We start from the raw sequence: 24,851 nt of genomic DNA, 5'->3' as shown, positions 1-24,851 counted from the left end.
ATTGTCATAGAATATATATCTTTCTTTTTCTGTGACACAAGATGATCACCAGTATCCTTCTCAACATTCAGATTTTGTGACATCTGAATGACTCATCTCAGAGGCTCAGTTTCTTCATCTGTAAATTGGGGATGATATCAGTATCTACTATATAACATCAGTTATTTGGAGGATTAAATAACCAATATTTGTGTGCACCTCATTAATTTTAAAAAATGAAATACTTTCCTTGAAGAGCGACTATTATTGTGGCAGAGAAAGGGAAACGCGTGTTTACTGGAAGGAAATACTGTTAGCAGGACAAGAAAACCATGGTTGTTAGCCAAAGTTAAGGACCCACGGAACCGTACACCCAGTCCTTCACTGTTGTCGCTCCGGACCTTTTTCCGGTTGTACCTCGGACCCTGCTCTCCCCGCCCTCGGGAAATGAAATCCTGATCACGCTGCCAGTGCATGCTGGGAGTTGGAGTCCCCTTTCTAAAGGCTGCGGGTGGCGGTGATATCAGCGGCGTCGCCGGGAGCCACCAGCACGTGGCGGGAAGGGGCGGCGCGCGCTAGCTGTCGGCTCCCGGGAGCGGCAGGAGCTGCCCGCTTTCGCGCCTCCAGTCGTGTTGCCCTCCCGACATGCCCGAGGAGGCGGGCTTCCCGCCGAGCAAGAGATTCCGGCCGGGCGCCGGGCCTTTGAGGCGCGGCGGGTCCTGCCCTCACGGGCGGCGAATGGTGATGCTGCTGACCGCGGGCGGCGGCGGCGGCGGCGGAGGTGGCCGGAGGCAGCAGCCACCCCTGGCCCAGCCCTCGGTCAGCCCCTACCGTGAGGCCGTGGAGCTGCAGCGCCGGAGTCTGCCCATCTTCCAGGCGCGGGGGCAGCTGTTGGCCCAGCTCCGAAACCTCGACAGCGCCGTCCTCCTCGGTGAGTGACCGCGCCGGCGCGTCCTTCCTCTCTCCCCGTTCGAGCTCCGCGAGAACAGCTTTTCTTAGGTGTTTCTCCCCGTCTTTCACTCGTTTCTACAACAAACCTGACTGCCTTTTCTGTTCGGGGCCAGGAGAGGGGCCTCGGAGGAGTCAGACAAGCCCGTTCTGGAGGTGCTCACAGCCGATGCGAGTGACTCGCGCCTTCGGCAAAGACTCGCCTTCTGTGCGGAAGGGTAGAGGGACGCAGCGGGAACTTTGGGAGCTTGGAAGAGTGGATCTGAGCCAGTCGGGGAGGGAGGCGTTGGACGCAGAGGAGAGAGCCTGCAGCATAAGAGACAAAGTGGAGGCGAGAGACGGTCCGGTCTGACGGAAGTAGCAGTTTCTGGTGCACGAATTAAGAAGCAGAGTTGAGGGCCGGGGACCAGTTACAAGGGGCTTTGATCCCCAACGTTTAAGTAAGAGGAGCTCCTGAAGGACCGAGAGGATGAGCCTCCAAAGAGGTGAAGGAGATCCAGGAGAGCTGATAACCTAAGGAACAGAGTTGTAAGAGGAAGGGAGTGAACAGATGCAACAATGAAAATGGGGACCCAAAAAGTGCCCACTGGATTGGATGCGAGGTATCAATTGGGGATCGAGTTGAGCGCTGTTTCGGCAGAGCTCTGGGAGCTGATTTGTCACTGGGCCGAGGAGTAGGTAGGAGGTGAGGGCATGAAGGCAGTGGGAGCAGGCTTCTGTTTTGACAAAAAGGAGGGGGACCTAGAGGAACTTCCAGATATTCATAGGTTCAGGGGAAGAACTCAGTAGAGAAGGAGGTTGAAGATGCAAAGCGGGCACTAATAGAGCAGAGACAGAGGGCATGGGGAACGGGGGCCCTTGGCAACAAGGGCTAGATGCAGAGCGGGCCTGGATATCCAAGAGGAGGATGGATATCCAAGAGGCTGGGGGGGCTGGAGAAAGGAGGTAAGAATGGGGGTGACTGCAGAAAAGCTTGCAGGGGGAAGTGGCGGGAGATCACCTTTGAGGACTTCACTTTCCTATGAAGTAGGCACGGGAGCTCTGATGAGGATGGGCGTTACAGGGTCCTCAAACTCAGGTCAGTGTCAGCACAGTTGGGTTAGTTTACTATAGCAACGCTCAGTTTCTTGGTGTAGGAGCAAAAAAGATGGACAGGGAGACATTGATCCCGGTTTGGGTTTTGCCTGATGAACTCAGCAGGAGGAGCGTAGAATAATCAAATTCTTCGTCCGTGATTTGTGTCTGGGTCAGGAAGGATGAGCAGTCAGAGGGGAGAAAATGGAAGAACCACGGGACTGTAGGACTCTGTGAGGTCAGGGAGGGGTACTGGTAGCTGTGGGGGGAGGGATGCACAGGTTTACAGTTCTTTGTTGTGACTGGGCACTGGGAAGGGAACACAGGAGGGTAGAAAATAAGGTTGGGTGCTTACTGTATGCAGATGCTCAAGTACATGGAAGAGACGGACAGGCCATCTCTGCCCCCCAGGGGCCTCTGATATTGGAGGGGGACAGAAACGTTTAAATGCTTTCACACAGTGTAGGGTGATCAGTGATGGACGAGACGAACAAGGCTCTAAGGAACACAGAGGAGGCGGCGCAGCCCCTGGGGGGAGAGTTTGAGGTCTAACGCATGTACAGTTTGTCACGCAGGCAGCGTGGGGGCAGATATTTCATAACAGTGTGGGCAAAGTCAGAGGGTTTGAAAGGAGGCGGCTGGCTGGGGAATGGTGAGGAGTTAGCTGTGGCTGCAGTGTAGGAGCAGATGTCTCTCTTCATGGCAGTGCATTTACATCTCGTTTATCCCTTTGAAAAGTAGGACATTTTTATATAACGTTTGTATTCCATTGTATGTTCTTACTATACTGGTTACTGTTGCTGACCACTTAAGTTGTTTCTAATTTTTGGGTGTCATGAGCAAAGTTGACTAAAACTCTTTTGAAGCTGTATTTTTATACACATCTTTATTTCCTTAGAATCAGTTCCTGCAAGTGGAATTGTGGGTCAGAGAGTACAACATTTTAAAGATTTTCCTAGTATAATGTGGCCCTCCAAGAAACAATCCCAATTAACACTCTGCTGGCAGTACATGTGGGTACACATTTTCCCGTGGCTTTATCAGCTTAGAGTATTTTCTTATCTTTTCCTTCTGACTTTGATCTGTTTTGTGAAGTATGTTTCAGTTTGCATTTTTAATTTTGATGTGGACCATTTTTTTTTTTAGGCTGCATTGGGTCTTCTTTGAGGTGCTTGGGCTTCTCATTGCGGTGGCTTCTCTTGTTGCGGAGCACGGGCTGTAGGCGCGGGGGTGTCAGTAGTTGTGGCGTGCAGGCTCAGTAGTTGTGGCTCGTGGGCTCTGGGGCACGTCAATTTGCATTTAAATGAGACTTTTTTCTTTCCTAGGGGAAACCGGCTCTGGGAAGACAACGCAGATCCCTCAGTACCTGTATGAAGGGGGGATTGGCCGCCAGGCCATCATTGCCGTGACCCAGCCTCGTCGAGTGGCTGCTATCTCTCTGGCTACCAGAGTCTCAGACGAGAAGAGAACCGAACTCGGGAAGCTGGTACCTAACTTCCTTCTTTACTGACAGTTCTTGGTCCCCTAACCCCCACTCCCGGCCCCCTGACTTTTATTTTTCTGAACAAGACTACTTATACATCTCAAGCTTCTTTCTTGCCACAATTGTTTCAGCCTCTCTCAGAGTTCTTTACCAGTTCCTAAGAGATCAGAGGGTCTGTCAGTCTCACTTGCTTTGCTTTCAAAATCTGTTGGCAACTTGGATAAATTAGCTGTTTTTTTCCTGAGCACTTTTTTTTTTTTTTTTTTGCGGTACGCGGGCCTCTCACTGTTGTGGCCTCTCCCGTTGCGGAGCACAGGCTCCGGACACGCAGGCTCAACGGCCATGGCTCACGGGTCCAGCCGCTCCGCGGCATGTGGGGTCTTCCCGGACCGGGGCACGAACCCGTGTCCCCTGCATCGGCAGGTGGACTCTCAACCACTGCGCCACCAGGGAAGCCCTTCCTGAGCACTTTCAAGGCTTCAGTAACATCTGCTAAGTCTTTTATCTACATTTCTTTCTACAAACTTGTAAGCATTTTTCTAGTATATAGGTGGGTATTGAGAATGAGTCCAGAACTGTATATAAGCCAGATTTATTCGTGTTTGTGTGGGTGTCTACCCATTTGACTTAAAAACGTCTTGGACATCTTTTCATATGTGTACATAGCTTCACTTGAAACTATGAAGTAGCTGGGAGGAGGAGGCTAGTTTTAAATTCTTTGTAGTGTTTATCATCATTGCAGTTGAAGGCGTGTGTCCATTGCCTTGGGAGCAGGGCAGGGTCGGAGTTGGTCCTGTTCGCTGCGATAGCACCAGTGCCTGGCACCGTGCTGGATACACTGGGTGCTGAACACACGTTTGCTGAGTGAATGAGTGATCTCTCCACACAGGTTGGCTACACGGTGCGCTTCGACGATGTCACCTCGGAGGACACCAAGATCAAGTTCCTGACGGATGGCATGCTTCTGCGCGAGGCCATTTCAGACTCCCTGCTTCGGAAGTACAGCTGCGTCATTTTGGATGAAGCCCATGAACGGACTATCCACACGGATGTGCTCTTTGGGGTGGTGAAAGCTGCCCAGAAGAGGCGAAAGGAGCTGGGGAAGCTGCCTCTCAAAGTAGGTGCAGCCTGTGCTGCTGAGGGACCCAGGGCAGTGGGCATGGGGGGGCGCGGGCCTCCTCGGCAGCCTTCAGGGCTCAGCAGGGGCACAAAAAGGCTGGTCCAAGCTTGTCCCCATCCTCCGCCCCTGTCTCGCACACAGGTGATTGTGATGTCGGCCACGATGGACGTGGACCTGTTCTCCCAGTATTTCAGCGGAGCCCCCGTCCTCTACCTGGAGGGCCGGCAGCACCCGATCCAGATTTTCTACACCAAGCAGCCCCAGCACGATTACCTGCACGCGGCCCTGGTCTCTGTCTTCCAGATCCACCAGGTAGGCACCGGGGTGCAGATCCCTGGGAAGGCCTGTTTGACCTCGAGCATTCAGCCTTGAACAGAAAAGCTGCTGAACGAAACCATTCTGTGAGCTGTGTCCTGAAGTTGAATATGGAGTTCGTTTGCCATGTCCATATTTTTATCCTTTTTCTCAGTGTCTTTTTTTTTTTTCCTCTAAAAAAAATAATTCAACCCTGACCAGCATCTTTCCTCAGCTGAGCCAGAAAACGTCCATATGTTAAAGCAGTGGCTTGCAAGCATATTTTGATTGGAACCCCCAATAAGACACACATTTTATATTGCAACCCAGGACACAATGTGTAGAACTGAAGTGAGTCTTAGGAAACACAGTCTCCTTTTACTACATGTGATGTCCTCTGGTATTTGCTGTCTCATTGGAAAAAAAAAAAAAGTTGGTGTATTAACCAATAATGGGTTGCAATTTAGAGTTTTCTTAAAAAAAACAAAAAACTGTACAGAGGAACATTTCAAATATTTTTTTCATTTTATTAAACGTTTACTTAAAAATTCGAGTGATTAAATCTCATTTTTTGGTTTAATTTGTATAATATCGACTGTTTTTACCTTTCCATTAAGTTTCTGAAAAAATCTAGAAGCCAACTTTTGAAAGCTAATTTTTATTTTAAGCTCAGTGATGGGTGTATAGTTTAAAGTTTAAAAAGTCAAGTACTTAGTTTCTAAAAAGCTCATAAAAAAAAACAGGAACTGCTTTCACTTTCCCAGCCCAGATCCTGCTCTTGAAGGTACACCTTCAATTTCTTAACTGTTTCCCTTGGATGTTACTTTCCTGTTTCTGAAACATCCTCTCAAATGATCATATCAGGGGCTTCCTTGGTGGCGCAGTGGTTGAGAGTCCGCCTGCCAATGCAGGGGACGTGGGTTCGTGCTCCGGTCCGGGAAGATCCCACGTGCCGCGGAGCGGCTGGGCCCCACAACGGGAGAGGCCACAACAGTGAGAGGCCCGCATACTGCAAAAAAAAAAAAAAAAACAAAAAGATCATATCAGGATGTCTTTTTTTTTTTTAATTAATTTATTTATTTTTGGCTGCGTTGGGTCTTTGTTGTTGCACGCGGGCTTTCTCTAGTTGGCGGCGAGCGGGGGCTACTCTTCATTGCAGTGCGCGGGCTTACTGCGGTAGCTTCTCTTGTTGCGGAGCGTGGGCTCTAGGCGCACGGGCTTCAGTAGTTGTGGCTCGTGGGCTCCAGAGCGCAGGCTCAGTAGTTGTGGTGCACGGGCTTAGTTGCTCCGTGGCATGTGGGATCTTCCCAGACCAGGGCTCGAACCCATGTTCCCTGCATTGGCAGGCGTATTCTTAACCACTGCGCCACCAGGGAAGCCCCAGGACGTCTTTTTAAATCAAATATCAGTCTTTACAATATTACGACCCTACGTTGTGCACCATCGCAGTGCCTTGTTCCTTGTTCCACACAGTCGTACAAGATTTCTATGTATGTACAGCCAATTTTTCCCCAAGGGTTCTAACATCTATCACATGCCAATCATGAATATTTTTTATGTGTTGAAACACAATCCACTTTTTCCCGGGTCCTTTATTTATGCTGCTTTTCTGCTCCAAACAGGTTGCTCTCCTAGGTCTCCGCACAGCTGTCCTCTTGGCTCTTCCCTCTGCCACCCTCCTGTGTTGAATCCCACGACAGCACCCCGTGTCTGCCCAGCCTCCTGGCCGCATCGGGTGGAGGAGGGGACTGGGGGGTTCAACCACACTGTACTCAGACTTCCAGCGGACACTTGGGTCCTCATGCCGGCACAAGCCCCCGAGGCTCGCTCTGAGCCCGAGCCTTTGTGGCTTCTCCAGGGAAGTGGGCGCACCACTTTCCTACCACCCCGTCTGTACGCTCCCCCGTCAGGACTCCCTCTGCCCGGCCAAGTCACTCACTTCCCGCCCCGTCTCTTCATCTTTCAAAAATGGGTTGAAACCCTGTCTTCCTGGGCTTACACCCTCACCGTCATTTTGATAGTATTTGGAGAAGGTCAGGGTGCCTTGTTTAGCTGCTAAAAGCAAACTTGAGATGAGGATTTTTCATGAATAGTGCCTGCAGTGCCCTCAGGTTACATGGTAGCTTTGATGAGCCCTCCCCTTGATGAAGCTTTGACTGTTGTAGATTTTATTCTGGGAATTCCCTGGCAGTTAGGACTCAGTGCTTTTTACTACTGGGGCCTGGGTTCAATCCCTGGTCAGGGAACTAAGATCCTACAAGCCACGCCACCAAAAAAAAAAAAAAAAAGATTTTATCCTTTCTGTGTGTGCGCACCTCTGAACATTTGTCCTATTAATACCGGGCTAAAAAACTACATGCACACGTATAAATACATAGATAATAGATATATGTATTCATGCATAGACATATATATATATATAGACACATACACATGCACAACATATAGATAATTATTAAATATTTTTCAGTTATTTTGCCAAACAAGTACTCTACAAATTGATGTATCTGAACAGACGTCAAAGAACGATTGGATCAGTGGGTGTGCAATTAACACTTACATGTTCTTCTCTTTGTGAGGTGAAGGATCCAGTTAAGCCTGGGCTCTCAATCCCTTGTCCACGTTCAGCGTGCTTTGGGGTTTATGAAAGTACACTTGATGGCCTCATTCAGTTAGGGCTCCTCTTCCAGCATGAGTGCTTCCGGCCATTTCCGTGGATCAGGATTTCCCCAAGTTGTCTCTTTTGTCAGTTCCATCTTTCAAGATGATTATGAAAGGAAGGCAGCTTCATGCAGATTTTATTTGCTTGCCTGATTGTGCTTTTCATGGCATTGTTCTCGCTGCAAAAGCAATCTGGCCATCTTTCTTCAAAATCTCCTTAATTCGTTTTTAAACATAGCTGGCTAACTCGAGTACGTTGCAGCCGTGCGTTCTCGGTGTGGGTTTTCTCCCAGGGGAGACACCAATGTTTAGGCTCATTTATGTCTCCAGAGTTAAGAAAAATAACTGGGAAAGTTCATCCGTGACCATTGTTCTGTGCAACCTGTGCTCCTGTCAAGGCCTAGTAATCCCACTCTGCCTTTTCTGTAGGAAGCCCCCTCCTCTCAGGACATCCTGGTGTTCCTCACTGGGCAGGAGGAGATCGAAGCCATGAGCAAGACCTGCCGGGACATTGCCAAACACCTCCCCGACGGCTGCCCCTCCATGCTGGTCCTTCCTCTCTATGCCTCCCTGCCCTACGCCCAGCAGCTGCGCGTCTTCCAGGGGGCCCCGAAGGTGAGTGCACCCCTTCTTCTGCCCAGCCCCATCCCTGGGTGCCCAGACGGATGCACCAGTGGGGCCTGTGCTCCTGTCAGCAGGCTCCAGATAAGGTGTGTGGGACGGGATGTGCAGGGACCACACACATGAACTGGAAAGACGCAGGAGGGTAATGCGGGGCTGCAGACACAGCCCTCCCATGGTCAGAACAGGGAGACAGCTGTCCGGGGCTGAGGGAGAGGCAAAGGCAGAGGCCAGGGGCTCAGTGAGTGACTCTTCCAAGGTCCCCCGTAACAGAGCCTGTGTCCACAGTACGTCCCTCGGGTGCCCATGCTGTGCCAGGCACTGGGCCAGCACTTGACACATACTGTCTCTCATCCTCTCGAGAACCGCAAGGTGGGCCACCATCCCAGTTCCGAGGCCCCAAGGGGTGAAGTGACGGTTGCGCAAGGGGCACAGGAGGTAGCTGGCAGGGCCAGGACTCCAGCCCACATCTACCTGCTTCTGAATCTTGTGCCTCTCCCACCACATCTCATTGCCTCAAAATAAACTTTTAAGGCTGAAGCATTCCCCACACCCTACCCCGCCCCGCCCCGCCCCGCCCAATTTAGTGACCAGCCATCAATATTAATGACTGTCATAATAAAAAAGTCATCTCTTCTTGCTCATGAGTGAGTTGTGACAATTCACGGTGAGGAATGTGTTTTAAAACTTCTGAATCATATGTGTGTCATATGGCTCTTTGGTTTTCTTCCTCCTTTTAGGGCTGTCGCAAAGTGATCATTTCAACCAACATCGCTGAAACCTCCATAACCATTACAGGAATAAAATATGTAGTTGACACGGGCATGGTTAAAGCAAAGAAGTATAACCCCGGTGAGAATTTGTAGCTCCTGATGTCTCTTCTCTGTGTAGTGAGCAGCCTGTGTCCCAGTTTCCCCCAGATGATTGTCTCATGTCCGTAACTACCTGAGATTCGGGCGGCAGCTCCACAGTCCAGCAGTCAGGGCCAGAAAGGCACGTGAGGCAGGAAAGAAGAGCCCAGAAGTGGCACACCTGGGGACAGATGGTCAGGGACCTGGGCAGAGGGCATGCAACCCCGTCAGAAGGTAGGCGAGGATGCTGGCTCTCAGGCCAGGGACAGCCTGATACCACATCAGAGGCTTCCTCGGAAATGACATCTGAGCTAGGCTGGTTTGACCTCCAGTCTCCCAGGAAGGAAGCAGACCCCCCCAGGCTGGGGCGAGGCACTAGCTGTTTCCTGAGTGTGTGCAGTGGGCAGCTTGCTTGAAGTCATTTTTATTCAGGTCTGTTTTCTACCTTGCTTTGCTCCACAGAGGATTTGAGGCAGCTGAAATTATGGCTCCCGAACGTTTAATTGAAATGCACTGCTAAGCCTTCAAGGGTGCTGTCATTCATGTGTGTCTCTGGGGACCACGTATGTGAAAGGGCTTGGTTCTCTAGTGCCTGGCACAAAATACACCTTTATAAGAAAATCGGTCTCATTCACTCCTAGGCGTAACAGCATTACATTGTCTCTCTTTTATAATAGGGCAGGAGGGAGGATGCAACACACAGGGGACTGGAGGCATTTCATTTTGGGGTCATCGTTTGATGTGGGACCAACCATCCTGGTTTGCTGGAAACTGTCTCAGTTTTAGCACCGAGAGTCCCAAGTCCTGGGAGACCCCCTCAGTCCTGGGCAAACGGGGTTGTGGTCACCTGTGATCGAAGCCAAGGCCTCTGAGATCTACTCTCCTGGGTCCCTGCCCCAAGCACGAGGTCCTTCTGATGTTTTAGTCACAGGTTTCACACGGTGTTCACAGCAAAGGCCTTGCTTCACCACAGACCGGTCTGGTTTCGTGCTTTCTGACGCAGGCTGGAGCTCTTCTGGACTCGTGTGTCACAGAGAGGGTCCCCGTGTGTCACAGAGAGGGTCCCCGGCGGTCTGAGCAGTGCCTCTCATTGCCCACGCTGCAGAGTTTGTTCATGTGACGAGCAAAGCACTAACACGGGCCATTCTCCCACCAGACAGTGGCCTGGAGGTGTTAGCTGTGCAGCGGGTGTCAAAGACTCAGGCCTGGCAACGCACAGGACGGGCTGGCAGAGAGGACAGTGGTATCTGTTACCGGCTCTACACGGAGGATGAGTTTGAGAAGTTTGAGAAGATGACAGTGCCAGAGATCCAAAGGCAGGCCCAAGGGGCTCCCACACCTGCCCTTTGTCCTGAGGCTTCTGTCCCTGTGGCCCGTATCCTCCAACTGACTCTCCTTGGTGGGCGGCTCTTGCCTCGCCGGCTGGGGGGTCAGGAACACCTGCGTGAACCACCTGCGTCTCTCACACTTGCAGGTGTAACCTGGCGAGCGTGATGCTGCAGCTCCTCGCAATGAAAGTCCCAAACGTGCTCACCTTTGACTTCATGTCCAAACCATCTCCAGGTAGGTGGGGTCTTTGGGAAGGTGTACAAAATGGACAAAAACAACCAGTGGACTCCAAAAAAAACCAACCAGGTCTTCCAGCAGTCTCCTTTTGTTTAGTATAATTTGGTGGATAACAACCTTAACTCTCAGAGAAGAAACTCAAATCATTAAAGGAAAGATGCGGTGCCGTCAGCACCATCGCGGTGCACAATCAGCGGCTTCATGTAGGCATCACGGGCGGGTTCCGAGACCACAGGAACCAGTGAAGGTGGTCGAGGGGGTCCACAGGATACTGCAAACCTAACAAAATCGTACTTTTGCCAGCAAAAGCACTGAAAAGATTAAGTTTCTTTGCTCTTGACCGGAATTTGATGGGCCCCTGCCCTTCACTGATAATCTCTCCATGTTGGAAAAAAAAATAATGGGGAGTTTTAATGATGGTAGCTTAGTACTTGGCATCTCTTCAACATATACCATTTTCTTTTTTTTCCTCTCTCTCCTTTTTTTTAAGTAAAGAAGCGCAACTGGTTAAAAAAGTAAACAGTCGATGGGTATACAGGGCCCCTCTGATGTCAGTTTCCCTCCTCTACAGCAACCGCTGTGAACATTTCCCAGTGTCTTCTAGAGAAAATCTTTGCAAGTACATATAGTCTTTTATTTATTTATCATATGAATTTTATTTCATCAGTCCTTGGGCACGTATATTCCATCCTCCTCCCAGACTGGGGTGCCTGCAGAAAGGGTTGTGATTGGGTGTCTCCAGCCCCAGGTGCAACAGCACTTATGGGCCATTCACGCAGCTTTCCAGCACTTCTTCCAGAAACAGGCCAAGAGCAAAGGCACCAGCCTTCAAGACTGAGATCAAGTTTGCTTTTTTTTTTTTTTTGGCTGTACAGCTTGCGGAATCTTATTTCCCTGACTGGGGATCGAACCCCGGCCCTCCGCAGTGAGAGCATGTAGTCCTAACCACTGGACCGCCAGGGAATTCCATATAGTCTCTTTTTAAAACACAAATAGCAACACACATTGTGCACTGTTCTACACTTTTTTTTTCTTTTTCTTGCTAAATCTCTACATACAAACGAGACACATTCCTGTCAGGTGGAAATACCGAAGCCACACCTGTGCATCCGTTACCAGGGCTGCAAAGCCTCCGGAGGCTGCCACACTCCCCACCTCAAGTTAACCACCTCCCAGGTTTTGTCCGTGAATCCCTCGCTTTTCTTGAATATTTTATTCCATGCACGTGCATTGTTTCGGTTGGCATGTTTATGCCTCGATTTCCCAGTGACCTTCCCTTTTCGTTCATCATGTTTTATAAGGTTTATGTCTGATGCATTTTCATTACTAAATATTGTTCTAGTCTATGAATAAACCAAAATGCATTTATCCTTCTACCGATAGACATTGGCACATTGCTTTTTCTTTTTTTTTTTTTTGTCCCACCACCACTATCCCCTGCCACTTTCCCCCCTTGGTGTCCATGTGTTTGTCCTCTACATCTGTGTCTCTATTTCTGCCCTGCAAACCTGTTCATCTGTACCATTTTTCTACATTCCACATATATGCGTTAATATACGATATTTGTTTTCTCTTTCTGACTTACTTCTCTCTGTATGACAGTCTCTAGGTCCATCCACGTCTCTGCAAATGACCCAATTTCATTCCTTTTTATGGCTGAGTAATATTCCATTGTATATATGTACCACATCTTCTGTATCCATTCGTCTGGCGTGGGCATTTAAGTTGCTTCCATGTCCTGGCTATTGTAAATAGTACTGCAATGAACATTGGGGTGCATGTGTCTTTTTGAATTATGGTTTTCTCAGGGTATATGCCCAGTAGTGGGATTGCTGGGTCATATGGTAGTTCTATTTTTAGTTTTTTAAGGAACCTGGATTCTGTTCTCCATAGTGTCTGTATCAATTTACATTCCCACCAACAGTACAAGAGGGTTCCCTTTTCTCCACACCCTCTCCAGCATTTGTTGTTTGTAGATTTTCTGATGATGCCCATTCTAACTGGTGTGAGGTGATACCTCATTGTAGTTTTGATTTGCATTTCTCTAATAATTAGCGATGTTGAGCAGCTTTTCATGTGCCTCTTGGCCATCTGTATGTCTTCTTTGGAGAAATGTCTATTTAGTTCTTCTGCCCATTTTTTTATTAGATTGTTTGGTTTTTTAATATTGAGCTGCTTGAGCTGTTTATATATTTTAGAGATTAATCCTTTGTCCGTTGTTTCATTTGCAAATAGTTGCTCCCATTCTGAGGGTTGTCTTTTCGTCTTGTTTATAGTTTCCTTTGCTGTACAAAAGCTTTTAAGTGTCCCATTTGTTTATTTTTGGTTTTATTTCCATTACTTTAGGAGGTGGGTCAAAAAAGATCTTTCTGTGATTTATGTCAAAGAGTGTTCTTCCTATGTTTTCCTCTAAGAGTTTTATAATGTCTGGTCTTACATTTAGGTCTTTAATCCATTTTGAGTTTATTTTTGTGTATGGTGTTAGGGAGTGTTCTAATTTCATTCTTTTACATGTAGCTGTCCAGTTTTCCCAGCACACTTATTGAAGAGACTGTCTTCTCCATTGTATATCCTTGCCTCCTTTGTCATAGATTAAGTTGACCATAGGTGTGTGGTACATTGCTTTTTTCACTTAATGTATTTTACAGATCATTTTCTCTCTGTGTAGATATTTATTACATTCTTAGAATTGCATCTTTATTCTTTAATAGGCAATGCATTTTCATGGTTCAGATTTAAAAAGAATAATATAGTAAATAGTGTCCTTCTCACCAGGGGCCTCTGAGGCACCTGGTATTTCCATTGCTGTGTGTGTGCGTCTGGAGATGCAGGTCCCTGTACGATGTCCGAGTGTATCTGGGGGTGAAATTCATAAGTGTAACTTTGCTGGGTTTCAGATTTACACACATATTGCCAAATTGCAGGCCACTATTTAAAGAGAGTTGAGCTGAAGACAATGTTGTGCTTAACAGCTTTGAAAAGCATCTCATGGGGACAGTATGGCTGTGGTCTTTGCTGTGGTTTGACGTAGGCTTCTCAGAAGTGCCCTGAAGTAAGGAACTAGCTCCAGCTTCGTCCTGTTCTGAATGTTCGACTCCTTTTTATGTCTTTCTTTAGATCACGTTCAGGCAGCCATCGCCCAGCTGGAGCTGTTGGGTGCCCTTGAAAACAAGGACGGCCAGCTCACCCTGACTCCAATAGGAAGAAAGATGGCGGCTTTCCCGTTAGAACCCAAATTTGCCAAAGTAAATGATATCCTCTCCTCAGTCCCCTTTCTGTGTGTTACGGGTCAGCCATCCCAAAGGAGACTCCTTAACCCAGTGCTTCTAGATTAATCTTCACTTTTTCTCTTAAATAATTATTAACGCCTACTTATTAACGCCTAACTCTGACTTACGCTCAGTGTGGGATTCAAGCCATATTAAGTCATGAGCCCTACCCACATGGAATCATGCGGGGAAGGCAGCCCTCTGTTTTACAGAAAGTAGAATAACATACATAGTCATGGTTTTAGAAACACCTGCCCCTTAAGGCTTACAAGGGAAGCTGCAAAAGCAATGTATGGAAATACTTTATTCAGAAGCCAGGAGAAAACTAGGCTTACACAGTTTTTAATTGTGATTTGCAGACCATCCTCCTGTCCCCCAAATTCCACTGCACGGAGGAGATACTGACCATCATCTCCCTGCTGTCAGTGGACAGCGTTCTCTACAACCCCCCCTCCCGGCGGGATGAAGTGCAGGCTGTGCGGAAGAAGTTCATATCCAGCGAGGGCGATCACATCACCCTGCTTAACATCTACCGGGCCTTCAAGAACACAGGCGGAAACAAGGTAGGCCTTGTCTCTTTCCCCTTCTCAAACGATGCCTCCTTTTGGGCCTGTGAATGGCAGATGTCATTTCAGAAATGTCTGCGCGCAGGGAGGTTACCAGGGAAGGCATGATTCCCGTCTTTCCCTCTACTTATGTTTAACTCATACCTAACGTTGGCCAGTTCGTTAAGTATTTGTTGACCCAGTTTCTTAGCTACAAAATGATTTGTTTCCCCACCTGCCCCTAACTTCCTTCATAGCAGATTTTGCTTGTATTTCAGTTCCCTGGACCAAGATGGAAAATGGCTGTATTTTCTTTCACTTATCAGTAAAATAAAATAGAATAAAATCAGTCATTGTAGGGAGTTCCCTGGTGGCCCAGTGGTTAGGATTCCGGGCTCACTGCCATGGCCCAGGTTCAATCCTTGGTCAGGGAACTGAGATCCCGCAAGCCGGGTGGCACGGCCCACCAAAAAATATATATATATATATATATATCAGTAATTGTGCTATATATAGCATGCATGCTTTATCTGTACTTTAATGCAAAAAAAATAGCCACCACCCAGTTTTGGTAGTTATAAACATTTTGCTGTATTTGCCTCAACTTATTTTTAAGGAAATAAAATGATCTGGACACAACAAGAGCCCTGAGCTGCCCCTTTTGCAGTCCTTCCTACCTTCTGTAACCCCAGTCAAGTCTGTCTGGGTCCTGGTGGGCAGCAAAGTGCTTTCACTTTGTATGCGCAGGCGTCGTATGCTGTAAATGCTTCTTCATGCTACCTTTTTGCAACTTGTTTCCGTCTCCTCACCTGCAGTGCCCATCCCGTCCTGGTCTCTTGTGCACAAGGGGGAGAGTTGCTCTGGGGTTGATACCCAGGAGTGGACCTGCCGGTCTTCGGGCAGCTGCATCAAGCTTTCCCAGCTGGCATGTGCGTCCACAGAGCTGTCAGCACCTCTTTATCCTCCCCGGAGTAGTGCAGAGGAGTTTCGATTTCCACCAGCCTCTCCAGCTCTTAGTTGAAATGACTTTTCATTTTTGCCACGTTGAGGGATATGAAGTACTATCTCAGTTATTTGAAACTGCACTGCCTTGATTCCTCAGGACACCGAGAACCTTTGCTTAAGTTTATTGTCATTTGTAGTTAATCTTCTGTGAGTGGTCCATCCACGTCCTTTTTCTACTGGAGTACTGGTCATTTTCTCACTGATTTGTAGGAGTTTATTTATTTATTTTTTAATATATTCTGGAGGTAATCATTCTTTACTGGGTGTAGTGATGCAGATATCCCAGTCATTAGCTTTTTTCATCATGACTTACCTATGGAATTTTTTGGTTCTACTTTAGTTTACATTTTTACTGTTTTCCTTTATGGTTCATGCTTTTTGCTATAAAGATATTTTCCTGTATTTATTTTTGGCAACTGAAGTTTTCCGTCTGAATTAGAACAGTGTTCTAAAAATTATGCTGGGACTTCCCTGGCGGTCCAGCGGTTAAGACTCCGTGCTTCCACTGCAGGGGGCACGGGTTTGATTCCTGGTTGGGGAGCTAAGATCCCGCATAACGTGTGGTGCGGCCCAAAATTTTTTTTTAATTAAAAATAAAAATTGTGCTATGTTATTTTCTTTATAGAAATGAGAGGACTGTGATATCTCTTTTTTCTCCTATTCAGGATTGGTGCAAAGAGAATTTTGTCCACAGCAAGAATATGATGCTGGTAGCTGAAGTCAGATCACAGCTGAGGGATATCTGCCTAAAGGTATTCTTCCTCCTGGTGTTCACTTGGGGGCTATGCTGTCACTTTTTTCTAGGTGAAAAATTTCAGGTTGCTTATTGCAAGTGATTGCAAAAAAACCCTCTCATTGTAGGAAAATTTTTAAATAAGGAAGAAAGTAAAACTTACCCACAGCTCCACCTCTCCCCAGTTTGGTCTGTTTTTTTATAGCCCTGTTTTTATTTTATTTTATTTTTTTATTTATTTATTTTTTGGTGGTACGCGGGCCTCTCACTGCTGTGGCCTCTCCCGTTGTGGAGCACAGGCTCCGGACACGCAGGCTCAGCGGCCATGGCTCACGGGCATGTGGCATGTGGGATCTTCCCGGACCGGGGCACGAACCCGTGTCCCCTGCATCGGCAGGCGGACTCTCAACCACTGCGCCACCAGGGAAGCCCATAGCCCTATTTTTAAATGAATTTTTTACATCATTAGTTACATTGTATGTATAATTTATATTCAGCTTTTATAAACTTTAGAAGTGTTTTCCAATGTTATTAGAATTCTTCTTAAGGTTTGTTTTTTTAGTGGAAATATCTTTGTTATTTTTATTCAGATTACAAAAACCGTGCATAATTGTTACAGATTGATACAGTGCAGAAAATAGTGATATATAATGCAGAAAGTGTAAAAGTCTCCTTAATCCTGCCCCTGCAAAGATAAATAATAGTCTGGTGTAGATCCTTCTAGAATTTTTTCCTGTGTATTTACGTTTTTATATATGTGTGGGTATACACATATACATGGATACATATATAAAATTTTCTTTTTTTTCTTTATTTTAATAGATTTTTATTGGCGTATAATTGCTTCACAATACTGTGTTAGTTTCTGTTGTACACCAAAGTGGATCAGTCATATGCATACATATAGCCCCATATCCTCTCCCTCTTGAGCCTTCCTCCCATCCTCTCTATCCCACCCCTCTAGGTCATTGCAAAGCACCAAGGTGATCTCCCTGTGCTATTCTGCTGCTTCCCACTAGCTGTCTGTTTTACATCTGGTAGTGTAAATATGTCGATGCTACTCTAAATCACCCCAGCTTCCCCCTCCCACCCCGTGTCCTCAAGTCCATTGTCTAGGTCTACATCTTTATTCCTGCCTTGCAGCTAGGTTCATCAGTACCATTTTTTTTAGATTCCATATATAAATGTTAGCATACAGTATTTGTTTTTCTCTTTCTGACTTACTTCACTCTGTATGACAGACTCTAGGTCCATCCATCTCACTACAAATAACTCAATTTCATTTCTTTTATAGCTGAGTAATATTCCATTGTATATATCATACCACATCTTCTTATCCATTCATCTGTCGATGGACATTTAGGTTGGTTCTGTGTCCTGGCTATTGTAAATAGTGCAGCAATGAACATTGTGGTACATGTCTCTTTTTGAATTATGGTTTTCTCAGGGTATATGCCCAGTAGTGGGATTGCTGGGTCATATGGTAGTTCTATTTTTAGTTTTTTAAGGAAACTCCGTACTGTTTTCCATAGTGGTTGCATCAATTTACATTCCCACCAACAGTGCAGAAGGGTTCCCTTTTCACCACACCCTCTCCAGCATTTATTGTTTCTAGATTTTTTGATAATGGCCATTCTAACCGGTGTGAGGTGATAACCTCATTGTAGTTTTGATTTGCATTTCTCTAATAATTAGTGATGTTGAGCGTCTTTTCATGTGTCTCTTGGCCATCTGTATGTCTTCCTTGGTGAAATGTCCATTTAGGTCTTCTGCCCTTTTTTTTTTTAATTTATCTATTTATTTATTTTTGGCTGCATTGAGTCTTCGTTGCTGCGTGCGGGCTTTCTCTAGTTGCTGCGAGCGGGGGCTACTCTTCATTGCGGTGTGCAGGCTTCTCATTGCGGTGGCTTGTCTTTGTTGCAGAGCACAGGCTCTAGGCGCGTGGGCTCAGTAGTTGTGGAATGCAGGCTCTAGAGCTCAGGCTCAGTAGTTGTGGCGCAAGGGCTTAGTTGCTCCACTGCATGTGGGATCTTCCCGGACCAGGGCTCGCACCCATATCCCCTGCATTGGCAGGTGGATTCTTTACCACTGAGCCACCAGGGAAGTCCTTCTGCCCATTTTTTAATTGGATTGTTTGGTTTTTTGATATTGAGCTCCATGAGCTGTTCGTATATTTTGGAGATTAATCCTTTGTTGTTTCATTTGAAAATATTTTCTCCCATTCTGAGGGTTGTCTTTTTGTCTTGTTTATGGTTTCCTTTGCTGTGCAAAAACTTCTATGTTTAATTAAGTCCCATTTGTTTATTTTTGTTTTTATTTCCGTTACTCTAGGAGGTACATCAAAAAAGATCTTGCTGTGATTTATGTCAAAGAGTGTTTTTCCTATCTTTTCCTCTAAGAGTTTTATAGTGTCTGATATTACATTTAGGTCTTTTCCACTTGGAGTTTATTTTTGTGTATGGTGTTAGGGAGTGTTCTAATTTCATTCTTTTACATGTAGCTATCCAGTTTTCCCAGCACCACCTATTGAAGAGGCCATCTTTTCTCCATTTTATGTTCTTGCCTCCTTTGTCTTAAATTAGGTGACCATATGTGCGTGATTTTATCTCTGGGCTTTCTATCCTGTTCCATTGATATATATTTCTGTTTCTGTGCCAGTACCATACGGTCTTAATTACTGTAGCTTTGTGATATAGTTTGAAGTCAGGGAGCCTGATTCCTCCAGCTCCATTTTTCTTTCTCAAGATTGCTTTGGCTATTCAGGGTCTTTTGTGTTTCCATTCGAATTGTAAATTTTTTGTTCTAATTCTGTGAAGAATGCCATTGGTAGTTCAATAGGGATTGCATTGAATATGTAGATTGCTTTGGGTAGTATAGTCATTTTCACAATATTTGTTCCTCCAGTCCAAGAACATGGTATATTTCTCCATCTGTTTTATGTCATCTTTGATTTCTTTCATCAGTGTTTTATAGTTTTCTGAGTACAAGTCTTTCCCCTCCTTAGGCAGGTTTATTCCTGGGTATTTTATTCTTTTTGTTGCAGTGGTAAATGGGATTGTTTCCTTAATTTCTCTCTCTGATTTTTTGTTGTTAGTGTATAGGAATGCCAGAGATTTCAGTGCATTAATTTTGCATCTTGCAACCTTACCAAATTCATTGATTAGTTGTAGTTTTCTGGTAGCATCTTTAGGATTTTCTATGTATAGTATCATGTCATCTATCTGCAAACAGTGACAGTTTTACTTCTTCTTTTCCAATTTGTATTCCTTTTATTTCTTTTTCTTCCCTGATTGCCATGGCTAGGGCTTCCAAAACTATGTTGAATAAGAGTGGACATCCTTGTCTTGTTGCTGATCTTAGTGGAAATGCTTTCAGTTTTTCACCATTGAGTATGATGCTTGCTGTGGGTTTGTCCTATATATAGCCTTTATTATGTTGAGGTAGGTTCCCTCTATGTCCATTTTCTGGAGAGTTTTTGTCATAAACAGGTGTTGAATTTTGTCAAAAGCTTTTTCTGTGTCTATTGAGATGATCATATGGTTTTTATTCCTTAATTTGTTAACGTGGTGTATCACATTGATTGATTTGCATATAGTGAAGAATCCTATGGGATGAAGCAAAAGCACTTCTAAGAGGGAAGTTTATAGCAATTCAATCTCACCTCAAGAAACAAGAAAAATCTCAAATAAACAATCTAACCCTACACTTAAAACAACTAGAGAAAGGAGAACAAAGAAAACCCAAAGTCAGTAGAAGGAAAGAAATCATTACAATCAGAGGGGAAATAAATGAAATAAAAATGAAGAAAACAGGGCTTCCCTGGTGGCGCAGTGGTTGAGAGTCCGCCTGCCGATGCAGGGGACACGGGTTCGTGCCCCGGTCTGGGAAGATTCCACATACCGCGGAGCGGCTGGGCCCGTGAGCCATGGCTGCTGAGCCTGCGCGTCCAGAGCCTGTGCTCCGCAATGGGAGAGGCCACAACAGTGAGAGGCCCACGTACCGTAAAGAAAAAAAATGAAGAAAACAGTAGCAAAGATCAATAAAACTAAAAGCTGGTTCTTTGAGTAGATAAACAAAATTGATAAACCCTTAGCCAGATTCATCAAGAAAAAAAGGGAGAGGACACAAATCAATAGAATTAGAAATGAATAAGGAGAAATCACAACTGACACCACAGAAATGCAAAGGATTACTATATGCCAATTGAAAGTGTAATTAAAACTCTTCCAACAAACAAAAGTTCAGGACCAGATGGCTTCACAGGTAAATTCTATCGAACATTTAGAGAAGAGCTAACACCAATCCTTCTCAAACTCTTCCAAAAAATTGCAGAGGGAGAAACACTCCCAAATTCATTCTACGAAGCCACCATCACCCTGATACCAAAACCAGAAAAAGATACCACAAAAAAAGAAAATTATAATCCAATATCACTGATGAACATAGATGCAAAAATCCTGAACAAAATACTAACAAACAGAATCCAACAACACATTAAAAGGATCATACACCATGATAAAATTTTCTTTTTAAAACAAAATGTATAACACTTTGTTTTGCAATTTGTTTTTTTCCACTTGGAGTACTTCTTGAATACTTTGTGTCTAGGCTGTCTTGCAGTGCCTGCATATGTCTATCTCGTTCTTTTTAGTGACTTCATAGCATTTCACTGTATTCACTACAGTTTATTTAGCCAAGCCCCTAATGGTGATGATTTAGGTTGTGCTGTAATCATCATCTTCCTACATAAATGTCTGTGCTCTGGTACACATAGAATGAACTTTTAGGTGGGGAGTTTAGATTTTCATAGACATTGCCAAATCATCAACCAACAAGTTTCCTACGAGCTTATGTTCCCTCTTAGAGGACATAATGTTTATATATTCAATGGCTATGACGCGCCACATTTTACCTCAAAGGTGGGCTTGTCTGTGTTCGCGTTCTCCTGTGTTGAGCACTGAGAGAGTGTCTACTTTTTGCTGCTGTGAGCAACTCTGTGGTGACTGTCTTCGTGTGTAAGGCGTCTTTGGAGACAGCCCGCGTCGTGGACCATCCGCACGTCCCTAGGGGACAGTTGTCACCCTTACCCAGGCCTGTGCCTGATGCCAGCGGCCCATTGTTAGCACTAGAGTGACTTCTTCTCATAGTAGCGTGCTGTGTTCTGCATTATACCATTTTCGAACCCTTCTTGTACTTGAACAGCTCTCCTGCCACACCATCCCTTGGCTGCGTGAGTTCCCTCATTTTCTGTTGACAGTAGACGTGGTGCTCCTCCAGCAGCACTGATCTCAGGTGTTGCAGGCAGCCACCCGGGTGTCAGCCTCCACCGTGGGCCCTGCACCCTGGACTGCGCTGGGGGCACGTGGCTCCATCCACCACGGGTGGTGGCACAGTACTCACGTCTGGGGTCTTCTCCATGTCTCGCTTCCTCCCGAACCAGATGTCCATGCCGATCCTGTCGTCGCGAGGGGACACAGAGAGCGTCCGCCGCTGCCTGGCGCACAGCCTCTTCATGAGCACCGCCGAGCTGCAGCCCGACGGGTCCTATGCCACCACGGACACCCACCAGCCCGTGGCCATCCACCCCTCGTCCGTCCTCTTCCACTGCAAGCCGGCCTGCGTCGTATACACGGAGCTGCTCTTCACCAACAAGTGCTACATGCGCGACCTTTGTGTGGTGGACGCCGAGTGGCTGTACGAGGCTGCCCCCGACTTCTTCAGGAGGAAGCTGAGGGCCTCCAGGAACTGAGCCGCCCGGGGCGGGAGCTGGGCCGCAGCTGGCCTCGCCGTGGACTCTCAGGCTGGCACCCAGAGAGCCGCGGTCGTATCGGGCGGATTATGCCCGGCCTCTGGGAGCTTGAAAGCATCTTTGTCTAAACTCCTCAAACTGAACCACACAGACATGCAGCGACCTTGGAGACTTCAAAATGATGCTTTCAGTTCTTGCTGGGCGACTTTGGGTGACTTAGTTAACTTCTGAGCCTCAGTTTCCCTATCTGCCAAGTGGGGGTGATAATAATAATACTTACAGGGTTGGGGTCATGAGGTTTAGAGCAAATGGAAGGAAAGTACCCAGAGCTGTGCCTGCCCACGATAAACACGCCGTGGATCGTGAGCCGTGGAGCTCGGTTGCTGTTACTGCTTTTCTACATGATGTGAAGCAGGTACAACAAACCCCGCTGAGTTCCCAAGAGTGAGGGGGGTCATCTGGAAAGGGGCCCACCAGATCTCACAGAGCTGTTGACCTTGGATCTATTTTAACTTCTATCTGCATACGGACTTTATAACAGAAAACACAAGAGATTAACTTCGGTTTCAGGAGGGAGGTGCTTTGGGGCCGTAAACACTTGAGCCTAAGGTGCGTCTCTGAGCTGAGCTTACGGCATTTCTCCTCTGGCCCTGCGGTGGGCGGAGGTGAGAACACAGGCAGCTTTGGCTCATCCATCACCTCATCTAGTGTTTATGTTCTTTTATCTTATTTATTTCCTATGATCATTTTTTCCTTCTTAGGGACCTGGGGACAGCCTGGCTTTGCCACTCGCCCCTCTCTAGCCCTCATTTTCCATATTTGTCAGAGGGGATGAGAGGGTCTCCACAGTCTCTTCCTGTTTTCATATTTTGAGGAGGGAAAAGACACCAAAAGTCCTTCTTAGCTATTTAATTATCAAAAGCAAATAATCTTTCCCCAGAGAATGCTATGCCCTAGAAGACGCCAAGATTTAGCCCTTTTATTGTGCTTAATTGGTCAGAACACACATGTGCAGTATTTTGGTTATTCCTTTACTTAATAGAGGCCTAGGATGTTTAGGGTTCAAAAGGTATTGGTAAAAGAAAATACAATTTTTAATAAAATGTTCAAAAGGTATTAGTAAAAGAAAATATTGTATTTTTAATAAAACGTTCATCATGCTGGTAAAAAATGGGGAGTGGGGTAATTTATTATGTTCCTCAGCAAATTATATAGAGGTATTCTCTGGGGCAAGGAAAATTTAGCTTTTAATCATTTATGTCCAGCTCAAGTACCTGAACCGTTTCAGGAAATGTATATTTTTTCTGAGCAGGAATAAGGGGTAAATAGCGTCTATGTTTCTGTACAGAAATATGTTTGTCACTAACATTCTGGTAGAATTTTCATACAGTAGTTTTTTATTGGGCTTTTTAAAAAGTTAACTTTTAACATAGCTGCTCAGGGATTAAATCAGATTGGAAAAGCCGGTCTGACTCTCCATATTACTACAAAGAAATACATGGTTGTTTACATTGAGCTGCAGGGGATAGATAAGTACACTTTAAACTTTCTTAAGGAAGTTAAATGTTTCACAGTGATGTTGCAATCTAACCTTGAGCTACTCTTTTCAATCCTACAATCTCCAGTGGTGTGCCACCTTTTTTCCAACCTGTGAAATCCATATCTAGGTGAATCACTAGCTCCCTTGAGCAGCTTCATGTAAATAGATGCACTCCAAGCAGATCACATGCCTCAGATGTTTGTCTTCTGCTTCTAGTAATCATGGAGTGTGAAACCCCCAGAGCAGCATAGATCTAAGAACTGCCAACACCCAGTTCTTGGTAAAAACCTTTGGTAAAGAGATGCCAGAATGGAGACAGGTTTTTGCTCTGTGGATAAGACGGATTATGTACTGTGATGCATAAATCCATTTAATCCAGCTGTGAAGAAATGCTTAGAACTGTGGCCAGGCATCTAAGATACCATTCCTTGTGCATAGAAGGAAACACTGCACCTGTGGGGAAGCAAGAATTTTATTATATTTTATTTGATCAGAATATTATAACTTGCAGCAAAAAAAAATCTAGTTGGTTCAGGTTTATGTTGTATTTTGAGTCTGTTCTTGTTCAAACAGAGATAGCTCTAAAGAAGCACTGGCTCTTGTATATAATGCTCAGATTTGCACATGACTATCAAGTCCATTAAAAGTGAATCTTGTACATGTGTGAGGCTTCTTTCTTGGGTCTCCTTTCCCTTATTCACAGAATGCTGTTTAGAATATATTAAGTATATCTTTGCCACTTGATTTGGGAAGACTTACTTTCTTGCTACCTTATATATCGTATGTGTCCTGGTAAGGTAGGAACATTAGTTCTTAACCTAAATTTAATGTAAGCTGTGGCTTCTTGCTCCCAGAAAAATAATATCCCATCAGAACCTGGGTGTAAGGTTGGAGGGTTGCAGGAATTAACCAGGGCTCTTGCCTTTAGGAGCTCCGGGTCTGGTGGGGGTGAGGGTCAGCTGCCAGGTAAGCCAGCAGTGCCAGGAGGTTTCTGCTGAGAAAAGAATGAAGCACAGGGACCGGGTCGCACAGGCATGAGTCTGTTTTTCAGGGAAGAGAGGAGGAAGTTCCAGGAAGGCCTCTTATGGGAGGTGATCCCGGAGGCTGGTCTTTGGGAGTTGGCGGTGGCAAGAGTGCATTCCACGAAGTCATAGAAAGCCTGGCCGTGCTTGAGAACAGGAGATGGAAATTTGGAGAGTGTAAGCAGCCACTGGAGAGAACGGATTTTGGCCAATTAAACAGCAAGCCTGGGACGCCAGACTCAAGCCGACTCAGCTAAAGAAGTTCAGGAATCGGATTCCAGGCCTCCCCGGGAGGCCACACCGGAGGCCACCAGCAGAGGGCGCATTCCCGCCCGCTGTGCCTTCGGTCTGCAAAGCGGCGGCGCGGAAGCACTTCCCGGGGAGGGGGCGG

The 24,851-nt window shown here is 46.1% G+C and overlaps 1 protein-coding gene across 2 annotated transcripts; it reads left to right on the top strand.

The window, feature by feature from the left end:
• Window positions 1-467: 467 nt before the first annotated feature.
• DHX33 (DEAH-box helicase 33) lies at window positions 468-24,096 on the top strand. 2 transcript variants are annotated; one of them, XM_019926819.3, is made up of 12 exons: window positions 468-910; window positions 3,327-3,487; window positions 4,374-4,601; window positions 4,746-4,916; window positions 7,989-8,174; window positions 8,921-9,032; window positions 10,188-10,347; window positions 10,506-10,594; window positions 13,715-13,842; window positions 14,226-14,429; window positions 16,082-16,168; window positions 21,590-24,096. In XM_019926819.3, the coding sequence occupies exons 1-12, from the start codon at window positions 625-627 to the stop codon at window positions 21,896-21,898; spliced, it is 2,121 nt and encodes a 706-aa protein (XP_019782378.2). In that variant the 5' UTR covers window positions 468-624; the 3' UTR covers window positions 21,899-24,096. The 2 variants fall into 2 exon arrangements, with proteins under 2 accessions (XP_019782378.2, XP_019782379.2); XM_019926820.3 differs by lacking the exon at window positions 468-910 and adding an exon at window positions 933-1,529.
• Window positions 24,097-24,851: the final 755 nt, after the last annotated feature.

Source organism: Tursiops truncatus, chromosome 20, assembly GCF_011762595.2.
Source record: "Tursiops truncatus isolate mTurTru1 chromosome 20, mTurTru1.mat.Y, whole genome shotgun sequence".
NCBI classification, from domain to species: Eukaryota; Metazoa; Chordata; class Mammalia; order Artiodactyla; family Delphinidae; genus Tursiops; species Tursiops truncatus.
The sequence above is the reverse complement of the archived record's forward strand: the minus strand, read 5'-3'. Positions and strand labels throughout refer to the sequence as shown.